The sequence below is a fragment of the Parus major genome, unplaced genomic scaffold (genome assembly GCF_001522545.3).
Source record: "Parus major isolate Abel unplaced genomic scaffold, Parus_major1.1 Scaffold360, whole genome shotgun sequence".
Taxonomy (NCBI): Eukaryota; Metazoa; Chordata; class Aves; order Passeriformes; family Paridae; genus Parus; species Parus major.
This window is the reverse complement of record NW_015379291.1, coordinates 27,510-38,031: the sequence shown is the minus strand read 5'-3', so window position 1 is coordinate 38,031 and position 10,522 is coordinate 27,510. Positions and strand designations below refer to the sequence as shown.

Sequence of the window (10,522 nt, the reverse complement as noted above, 5' to 3'; positions counted from 1 at the left end):
CCCCCAGAGACCTCCAGGGACCCCCAGGAACCTCCAGAGACCCCCAGGAACCCCCAGAGACCCCCAGACCTCAGCGGGCAGCACGTTTTCGCCTCCATCTCCACGTTCTGACAGATCCCAGCGCGTTCCAGGAGCGTGAGGTCACCGGGCCGGGGGGATAAAGGATCTCGTGGCCATCCATCAGCCCGGCATCAAAGCATCCCGCGGGTTCCCCTTCCCAGCCCGGTCCCCCAGCCCCAAATTCCCCGTGGTTGCCGCGGAAACCTCACGCGGCGCGGATGCTCCGCGATTTTCGGGCTCCCCGCAGCTGTTTCCACTCGAGGCCGCTGTAACTGGAAAAACCTGCGGGTCCCAAGGCGCTTCCCGGCCTCCAGGGGCAGCGGTTATTCCCGGTTCCCTTTCATGTTCCTCATTTATCAGCGTTATCCTCATTTTTTAATGATTTTTTTTTGGTTTTGTGGGGTTTTTTTCCTCACTCGAGATGAAACGAGGATTATTTTTGTCCTCCAGAACAAAGGAAAGGAGGTTGGGGGGTGAAAAATAAATCCCAAAACAAAGCAGAACGAAACAAAACCCTCTGAGGGCACCAAAAGCCCCCCCAGCACTGCCAAGGCCACCCCTGGCCACGTCCCCAAGTGCCACCTCCACTTTTAAATCCCCCCAGGGATGAGGACTCCACCCTTTCCCAGGAGGAATTTTCCCAATATCCAATTTAAACCTTTGGTGGACTCAAGGATTGTCCCCTGGGAGGAGATTCCCCCAAAATCCCCCAAAATCCTCCTGGGGGTGATGGAGGTGAGGGGACGTGTCCAGAGGAGCCAGGAACTGGTGGGAATTGGGAATTCAAATCTCCCATCCACTGACTTCTCCCTCAGTCGAGTGAGCCGGGCTTGGCTGGGTTGTTTATTTTCTTCAAGACTTGAAATTTTCCCCGATGTGTCAAAAGCAGCACCAGAAAAAAAAAACCCCCAGCGGAGCTGGAGGAGTTATTGAAACCACTTTGGTGCCTCGTGACCTTTCCATGAGAAGTTTGGATGAACATCCTCCAGAAAAAAACACTCACTGAAAGAACAAATTGAAATATTTGAGGGAAAAAAACCACAAACCCTCCAAATGTAGGGGAAAAAAAAAATAATAAATCCCCTTGGGGTGTGGGGCTGCTCCTTCCTGCTCTTCAAAGCTCATTGTGTTCCTCCCTTTGCTCCGGGATCCCAGCCCCGATCCCAAACCCTTCTCCTGGCGAAATTCAATTCAATTTTATTTTCTTTTAAAAGGAAAACAATTAAAAAAATAAAAGAAAAGATTTAATTAAGGAATAAAGGCCAGGCACAGCCCGAGCTGGAGCTGGTGGCTGCTCCCCAGCCCTCAGCAGCGCTGCTGGAGCCGAGGGATCCGGATCCAACCCCAATCCCCTCCTCCCGGGGGATTCTCAGCCCCAGAGAGAACAGAGCTCCTGCTCTTCCCCTTCTTCATCCTCTTCCTCTTCCTTTTCCGATTCCTGTTCCCTTTCCCCGTCCACCCAGGAGCTGCTGGATTTGCTTGACAGGAATTGGGTGATGGGGGAGGGTGATGGGGGCGTTGTGGGATGCTGGGAATGGAGGCAGGGATGGACGGACGGACGGATGGATGGATGGACAGATGGATGGATGGATGGATGATGGATGGAGGGATGGATGGATGGATGGATGGATGGATCCATGGATCCATGGAGAGATGGATGGATCCATGGAGAGATGAATCCATGGATTGGATGGGTGGATGGATGGATGATGGATGATGGATGGATGATGGATGGATGATGGATGATGGATGGATGGACGGATGGACAGATGGACAGATGGATGGATGGATGGATGATGGATGGATGATGGATGATGGATGGATCCATGGATCCATGGATGGATGGATGGACAGATGGACGAACAGACGGCCTAGCAGATGGACAAATGGACTCAAGCTCCTTTGGACTGAAGCCTTTCCTCAAGAGCCCTACAGGTGCCCATCTCCCTTTGGTTGCTTCTCCCACTGGATTTTGGGAGTTCCTGACTCAACCATTGCAACCCCTGGAGCTCCACATCCCCACCCGGGTCCCTCCCAGCCGAGCGTCTCCTCCTCCCCCCCAAATCTCTTCATGGGGGTCAACCACCTTGAAGAATCATTTTTTAAAAAGACCCAGAACCCCCCCAAAACCAACCCCGAGCTCCACGGCCGGGGCTCCCTTGGCACCGGCAACGTCCCCCGACATCCGGGCGGCAGCCGGAGCATCTGTGCCGGAGGGCTCGGGGTGGCGGTGGGGAGGGAGAGAGGAAATCTGGAACCCATAAGCTCCAGAGCCGCTGGCGTTCCCCTGCATTGGTCTGCGCCTGGTCCGCCCCCGCCCCGCTCGCCCTATCAGCAGGAGCCGTTCCCGAAGTCATCCCGGCGCCCTCCTCTCCTGGCCCAAAGGAAAAAGCCAAGGAGCTCCTTGGAGAGCTCCGCGGGGCTTGGGGCGCCCGGGCAGCCCCGAGGGCGAATGCTCCGGGCCGCGCCTCGGGAGCCACCGGCGGCTCCTCCGCAAGCCGGCCGGCCGAGGAGATGAAGGAGGAAAACCTCTCCCCGGAGTCCCCCGAGGGCAGCGCGGCCACCAGCGAGGACGAAGCCGAGAGGCCGCCCAGGAAAAGCGGCCGCAAGCGCGGGCAGGGCCCCGGAGGAGCCCCCTCGCCGCAGGGCAAGCGCAGCCGGCGCAGCCCGGCCCCGCAGCCCCCCGAGGATGCCCACGCCCAGAGAGTGATCGCCAACGTGCGGGAGCGCCAGCGCACCCAGTCCCTCAACGACGCCTTCGCCGAGCTGCGCAAAATCATCCCCACGCTGCCCTCGGACAAGCTGAGCAAGATCCAGACGCTGAAGTTGGCCGCTCGCTACATCGATTTCCTGTGCCAGGTGCTGCAGAGCGACGAGCTGGACCACAAGGTCGCCACCAGCTGCAACTTCCTGGCCCACGAGAGGCTCAGCTACGCCTTCTCCGTGTGGAGGATGGAGGGCGCCTGGTCCATGTCGGCGTCTCACTGAGCTGGGTACGTGTGGCTGTGTCACGTCCTCCGTGTCACCTCCGTGTCACCTCCGTGTCACCTCCCTGTCACCTCCGTGTCACCTCCGTGTCACCTCCCTGTCACCGCCCTGTCACCTCCGTGTCACCTCCCTGTCACCGCCCTGTCACCTCCCTGCCACCGCCGTGTTCCGGCTCCATCCCGCCCCTCCTGGCCCTCCAGGGATGAGGATTTGTCATCCCTGCGGGAGGAGGTGGCGGTTCCCGAGCTGTCCTGGAGCGACTGACTCGGCAGGGGCCGGGATGGTTTAAAAGGGGTTTGTAAAAATCTGGTTTATTCCCCGAAATCTGGTTTATTCCCCAAAATCTGGTTTATTCCCAGAAATCTGGTTTATTCCCAGAAATCTGGTTTATTCCCAGAAATCTGGTTTATTCCCAAAGCCCATCCTGGCCTTGCTGGGGCTGCCGATGTGTCAAACCCGCCCTGTCCTGGGGTGGCCGCGTGTCCTCCAGCCCTGTTCCTCTGCAGCACGGTGGGATCCGTGATCCCGAGGGATCCGCGGGAATCCTGCGCTGCGTGGGGAGATCTGATGGGCTCAGCTCCATCCAGCACCACCTGAGCGTCCCTCGGGATGCCGAGAGGGGAAAAAAAATCCAATTTTCAGAGCTTTAGGGCCGGGAGGAATCGGGAAGGGGAGGAGTGGGGTTGATGAGGCGCCGGCACTTCCCGCAGAGCAGGAACAGAAAGTTCCAGACGTTCCCAAGTCAGGAACTCCGGGGACACCTCATGGGAACTCGGCTCCCGAGAGCCCCAGGGCTCCTCCTGGCTCTCCTCGGGCACCGAACATCCCCAAATTCGAGGCCGTGGAGGTGCCAGCGCTGGCTCAGGAGCGTCTCCCAGGGGATTTCGTTTCAGGATGAGCCGCTTTGCAACTCCCTTTCCCAGCCAGATCCCTCCCAACCAGCAGGAAATCTGACACCTCGCTAAATTCATGTGGAGATATCAATTCTGGGGGCAGACCGTGTTGTTTCTGACATTAAATCCTGTCCTCGCCGGGAGCTGCCCTTCCTTGGGTGACACCGGGGTCACCTCCCCTCGGGGCCGGCCAGAGGAGGAGCGAGTGGCTCCTTCCCCACTTTGGGATGCCCAAAATCCTCCAGGACCAGTCGGGATGCTGAACCCCCCGTGCCCCCCCGGACCCCTCACCCTCTTCTGGGCACCCCCTTTTGGGTTTGACCGTTTGGGCTTGGATTCTCCAGTTTTGGGGGTGTTGTGGGGGCGCTCCCCAAAGACAGGCGCGGCTTCATCCCGGATTTTACAAAGCCTGACTAAAATCCCTTTGCCCTGGGGAGGTGGGGGAGGCTGAGCCCCCTCCCCAGTACCCCCAGACCCATTTTTGCTCCCTCTGTGTGCGGAACCCGAGGCGGCTCCGACTGCCAGGGCTGTTTATTTAATCCGAGTTCTTGGCAGGAGCTGCGCTCCCGTGATAAACGGAGGGATTAAAACCCCTCCAGTCGCTTTGGAGAGCTCCCGTGAGCGCAGCGGGATCATCATTCCCGTTAAAATCGATCCCGATCCAGCTGGGGAGGGAATCACCCACCCCGGGTCACCCTGCAGCGGTTCTGGGTCCCGGAGAACAATCCCAGCTGGGCAGGGATGGAGAGGGACGGGGAAATCTCCCGGGAAAACCCCAAAATCAGGGAAGATCCGCCAGGGAAGCGGTGCCGGGCTGGGGAAAACTCCTTCTCCCTCCCAGGAGGGAACGAACCCGACTCTCGCAACGGGGCTGGGATTTCCTAATGGAAAGCAGCCCCTGGATGGTGGAACTCGGCCGATTAAATATCAAAGGGGGCTGGAATAGCTGGATGTGCCCTTGTTAACCAGGAGACAGCAGCCGGGGAAAGAGGGATGGAGCCCTCAGGCAACAGAAATCACGTTTGAAGTCCCCCCCAGCTTTTCTCGGCAGAGTCTTGAGTGCATTAAAATGGTTTCTTTCCCTGCTGGAGGAGAAAATGAGGCTGGAAGCTGGAACTGCCGGGGGGAGAGGCCGATGTTCCTCGCCCTTCATTTGTCTCCCTGGATTTATCGCCTCTCCTGGATTTATCGCCTCTCTCGCGTTGCCCTCTCTTAATTGTCTCTCCTGAAAGACCTTGGATAAATCTTCCCTTTGGGGACTGTTGCTCTCGCCTGGAATCGGCTTTGTCTGGCGGCTGCTTCATTTGCTTTTATTTATAAACACCTCTCGCTGCTCCGGGGCACTGGGGGAGCTCGGGAACAGCTCCCATCCCTATTCCCTATTCCCTATTCCCTATTCCTTATTCCCTATTCCCTATTCCCTATTCCCTATTCCTTATTGCCTATTCCCTATTCCCTATTCCCTATTCCCTATTCCTTATTGCCTATTCCCTATTCCCTATTCATTTCCCTGCTCGGGAAATCCATCTCAAGCTGCTTTAAAAGCTCCCAGATCCTTCTGCAGCCCGGCAGGAAAGCAGGGATCCCTTCCCACCCCAAATCAATCCCTTCAAAGTGGATCCAGCCCCTGCTGAAACCGCCCAGGGTGGTTCGGGATCCCCCGGTTTGGGGCTGGGGTCTCAGGAGAGGGAGGAGCTGCCGAAATCCCGGGAAATCTGTGTCTCCCTGGTTGGGATTTTCTCCTGGAACTGAGGAGGTTTGGAGGGCAGAGGGTTCCCCAAAATCTGCCGCTGTTTTCACTCGGGATGGAAGGGGAGATGTTGGAGGAGCCGCCCCGGTGAGGGATGTGGGACATTCCCTGAAATCCCGGGAATTGTCACAGGAGCCACCAGAGCTGCTGGATTCATTTTTCCGGCAAAAAAACCTCCACATTTTCATTAAAAATGGGGGAAAAAACCACCCAGGGGGACCGAGCTGCTCCCCACGGCAGGATCCCCTCACTGCTCGGGATTAGTTAAAATTAATCCAGACATAAAATCACGGATCCCGCCCTCGGGAATGTGGAAATGTCTCCGGGTTTATGGCCCCTGCAAGGAACCGGAGCTCGCTGGAGCTGCCTCGGCCTCGGGAATTCCTCTGGAGCCGGTTTTTCATCCCGGGAGCTGCGGGGGAACGCCCGGCATTGATTCCCGGGGTGGACAAAGGCGAGGATGCCGAAGGGCGAGGAGGGGCTTGGGGAGCTCCGGGAGCTTCTCCATCCCAAACCCCGCAGGGTCCGGAGGCTCCCGCAGCCCTGGAATCGCCTGGTGAGGGTTTTTTGGGATCAGACCTCGCTGGGATCAGGGAGCTGATCCATTTTTCCACGGGATGGGTTGAGATGATCCCGCCTGGCCGTGACTCCGGAATTTTGGCTGCCTGTTGTCCTGGAGCCCCTGGATGTGCCCGTTCCCCATCCCAAGGGCTCAGCCAGGGGACACAGCAGCTTTTGGGGGATTTTAATCTCCGTTCTCCATTCCCTGGCATTACCTCAGCCCTTCCCGGGGCTGAATTCCTGGAGGATTTGATTTATCCCTCCCCAGGCTCCTCTCCAGAGAGGGAAAGGTCTCGGTGAGGAGGAAACAAAGCGGGAGGGGATGGAATAAACCTGGAAAAAGCCCTGAGGGCGCCGGGATGCCGCGGGGATCCATCCCCTCGTGCCCCAGGAACCGGAGCCGTTCCCGGTTCCCTGCTCCATCCACCATCCCCGGCTCCGGGAGCGCTCCCGGGGGTTCTCACAGATCAGTTCTGTGTGAAAAACCGGGATTTTGGTGCTTTTCATTCCCGGGCTGAGCCGTGGGGACGTTTCCCGGCACATCCCTCGCGGCTCTGGGGGAATTCGGGAATGCGAAGCTGCGGAGGGAGCGGCTCTGCCCCCGCTGGCTCCCAGGATTTGCAGGATTTCGGGAAGCCGAGCCCAAGCTGACCCCGCTGTGTCCCCACAGGTCTCCGCCTCGATGGAAGCAGCTCCAACACCCAAACCCCCCCAGGAACCACCCTGGAGAGAGGAGGGAACGATCCCCAAACCCCCGGCAGCTCCCAAAAACTTGAGGAATGAGCCCGAGGGAGCAGCAGGAGCTGGTTTGAGTCTCTTCGGATGCTGCCGGAGGAACCGGGGGCTGTGATTTATTGTGGGCTCGCAGGTAAGGAATGATCCCAGATTCCTGGAGCCTCCTGGAGCGGGCATGACAATTCCTCTGGAATGAGGGGAAGGGGAAGGGCTGGAGCCCCCCTGAGCTTTTATCCCGCTCCGAAGGCTCTGCCGGGACCTTCCCTGGATGAGCACGGGGGATTTGGGGGCTGCTGACCCCACGGATTGACCTCAAAAACTCCCTGCTGGAACCACCCGAATCCCTGGAATTTATCGGCACTCCAGGCTGGAGACGGAGCCGGCGGGAATGGGGGATTTTTGGGGTCGTTTTGGGAACTCTGGGGGGGTTTGGGCTCTTTTTGGGGGCACAGAAAAGACGATGGAGGTGCCCAAAACCACCCCAATAAAGCCCAGGGGGAATTTTCCAAGGTTCAATCCTCGTGTTTCCTACGGAAGCTGCCGGCTCCCCTCAGCTGAGCCGCTTTTATTGCAATCAGGCAAAACAAAATCAGAGTTTTTTGCCTGTTATGGCACAAAAAAAGGGGGGAAATCCTTTCCAGGGAGGTCTGAACCCCCAAATATTCCACGGGAGAGGAGCTCAGTTGTGATCAGATTTGGGGAACACCGGAGAATCCACGGAGGAGCCACAGGAAAGCCCAGAGCGACCTTTTCTACCCAATTCCCAATTTTTCTGAGCAGTGGGAGTGGATTGCAGCCTTCAAAAAAAAAATCTGGGGATGCTTAAAAAAAATTCAAAACTCCCTTAAAAATGGTTCCTTCGTTCGGTGCCTCACGGGAAGGATTTTACAGCTGAGAAACAAAATCGGCTTCAGAAGTTTAAAATCTTCATTCAAAAAATAATAAATTGTGCTTGAAAAATAAAGGGGAAAAACCTGAGGAGTGAGACTCCGGCTTCCAACCAATTGTTTTTTTAAAAAAAGGTGAAATATATTTACAAAAAAAAAAAAAAAAAGATATTTTCAAGTATTTTGGTGCATCTTGTTTTATGAAAAAAAAAACCCTGCATTTTTAAATGAGAAAAAAACCCTTAAAATGAGAAAAAAGCCTTAAAATGAACAAAATGTCATCCTAATGATCCTCCTGATCCCCTTTTTGGGAGGAAAAGTCCCAAAAAAATCCATGAATGTCAAATTCCTGGTAAAATCCAGCAGGATGGATCCATCCCTCCCTGGGACCCCCACCCTGGGCCACACGAAGGGTTTTGATTCCTCCAGAGGCTTTTTTTTTTTTTTTTTTAAAATTTCTCCTTTCTTTTTGTTTCCTTTTTGTTTTTGGGGTTTTTTTGGTATTTTTTTTTTACAAAATCTCCTCCGCAGCCGGAGCCGCCCCCACCCCTCCAGCTCAGCCAGGGCTGTGTCCCCTCTGTCCCCAAACCCCTGCCCGGCTCAGAGCCCCATCCTCGTGTGGAAAACCCTCGGGAAAAGCTCTGGGGAACGGGAAAAGGCAAATCGGGATGGATTTTTGGGCATCCCCGGGCCGGGGAGGGGCTCGGGGGGCGCGGCCGGAGCGGATCGGTCCCGGAATTCCAGCGGGAATTGCCCCGGGAAGAGGAGCCGGGTTCGCATCAGCGCCCGCAGGGTCCGTAGTGCAAATCAGAGCCGGGGACAGCGCTCGGTGCTCGGGGGGAGCCCCGGGGCACGGCCCGAGCTCCGGCCTCGCCGGGAATGCTCCGAACCCTCCTCGGGATGCTCCGAGCTTTCCTTGGGATGCTCCAAACCCTCCTCGGGATGCTCCAAACCTTCCTTGGGGCACTCTGAGCTTTCTTCAGGATGCTCCAAACTCTCCTCGGGCTGCTCCAAGCTTTCCTTAGGATGCTCCGAACCTTCCTCGGGACTCTCCGAACCCTCCTTGAGCTGCTCCGAGCTTTCCTTGAGCTGCTCCGAGCCCCCCGTGCCCAGCGAGCTCCCGGCCCCGTCACTGCCGTTCTGTCCCTGTGTCCCAGCCGGGCGAGGGGAGCCAGGGAACCCTTGGAGAGCTCGTGGAGGTCCCGTCCCCGCCGAGCGAACCCCGGGATTCTCCTCCCAGGCACGGGAGGGGCTCTGGGAGCCGCCCCCGGGATGATCTGAGTGTCCATCCCAATGTCCGGCCCTTCCCGGGATCGGGGGGTCTGTCCCGCAGCGCTGGGGGGGCTTCACCCCCTTCACCAGGGGTCCCGAAATCGGGGAGGGGTGGGGGGGGAGGCTGCGGGCTCGGTCCCGTCCCTCTGGATGCGGGAATGTCCCTTCCAGGAGCCCAGGGGGACAAACGGGAGCCGGGATCCCGGCGGGGCTGTCACTGGTTCATGGGCTCCTCCTGCTCCATCGGCTCCTCCTGCGCCCTGCGGGGGAACGGGACACTGAGGAGACCGCGGTGACAGCGACAGGAGGGAGGGGACAGCAGCGGACACCCCCCAGGCAGGAGGATTTGCTCCGGTTTCCGTTCGGGAAGAGCCCCCGCAGGTCCCAGAAGCTCACCCGGGGTTGGGGACACGGCCCTGCCCCGCTGCCACCCCCCGGGAATGTCACCTCTTCTCCACCATCACGGCCACCGAGAGCGACGCCAGGGCCGTCACCGTCTCCACCTCGTCGGCCTCGTGGTGCTGAGCCTCGAGGAAGGAGCAGCCCAGCTTGGAGGCGAAGCGCTGCACGGCCACCCAGTATTTACCTGCGGGAGGGGACAGAGGGGCTGCGGGACACCGGGATGGGGTGACCCGGGATTGGGGTGACCCGGGACAGGGGTGACCCGGGATGGGGTGACCCGGGACAGGGGTGACCTGGGATTGGGGTGACCCAGGACAGGGTGACCTGGGATGGGGTGACCCGGGATGGGGTGACCCGGGATGGGGTGACCTGGGATTGGGGTGACCCGGGATGGGGTGGCCCAGGACAGAGGTGACCCAGGACAAGAAGGGTGACCCAGGACAGGGGTGACCCAGGACAAGAAGGGTGACCCAGGACAAGAAGGGTGACTCAGGACAAGAAGGGTGACTCAGGACAGAAGTGACCCAGGACAGAAGTGACCCAGGACAGGGGTGACCCAGGACAGGGGTGACCCAGGACACAGGTGACCCAGGACAGAGGTGGCCCAGGTTTCTGGGCTCCCTTGCAGTGAACGCACACTTGAGGCACCCCCATCCCGTGAGGAAGAGGAGGAGGAGGATGATGGGGACCCCCCCGGGATCTTTGTTGCCCGGTGAGGACCCTTCAGGTGCCCCAGGCCCCGTTCCCAGTCACTCACTCTGCACCTGGATCACGGCTTCCAGCGAGCGCACGGCGTTGGCGTTGGGCTTCTGCCTCACGCTCTCCTCCGGGAGCGGCTCCGGCTGCGGGGGGACACGGGGGGACACGGGGATGGTGGCACCAGGGGACACGGGGGGACATGAGGGGACATGAGGAGGACGCTCGGAGAATTTGGGGGGGCACCTCATGGTCACTTTGAGACTCTTGGGGTCACC

The 10,522-nt window shown here is 58.5% G+C and overlaps 2 protein-coding genes across 3 annotated transcripts in view; one reads left to right on the top strand and one right to left on the bottom strand.

The window, feature by feature from the left end:
• Nucleotides 1-1,821: 1,821 nt before the first annotated feature.
• On the top strand, nucleotides 1,822-7,838 carry LOC107198900 (twist-related protein 2-like). Of its 2 annotated transcripts, XR_004495682.1 has the most exons (3): nucleotides 1,822-3,053; nucleotides 6,923-7,120; nucleotides 7,234-7,838. XR_004495682.1 is itself a non-coding variant. In XM_015616170.3 (2 exons), the coding sequence occupies exon 1, from the start codon at nucleotides 2,575-2,577 to the stop codon at nucleotides 3,046-3,048; it is 474 nt and encodes a 157-aa protein (XP_015471656.1). In that variant the 5' UTR covers nucleotides 1,822-2,574; the 3' UTR covers nucleotides 3,049-3,053; nucleotides 6,923-7,838. The 2 variants fall into 2 exon arrangements, 1 of the variants encoding a protein (XP_015471656.1); XM_015616170.3 differs by having other exon boundaries at nucleotides 6,923-7,838.
• Nucleotides 7,538-10,522, bottom strand: part of LOC107198894 (histone deacetylase 7-like) — a 26,831-nt gene continuing 23,846 nt past the window's right edge. Inside the window, exons 14-16 of the mRNA XM_033511581.1 lie at nucleotides 10,306-10,508; nucleotides 9,594-9,732; nucleotides 7,538-9,406 (exon numbers count right to left, since the gene is read on the bottom strand). Coding sequence (XP_033367472.1) covers nucleotides 9,361-9,406; nucleotides 9,594-9,732; nucleotides 10,306-10,508 — 388 coding nt within the window. The 3' untranslated portion in view covers nucleotides 7,538-9,360. The remainder of the gene's footprint in view (nucleotides 9,407-9,593; nucleotides 9,733-10,305; nucleotides 10,509-10,522) is intronic.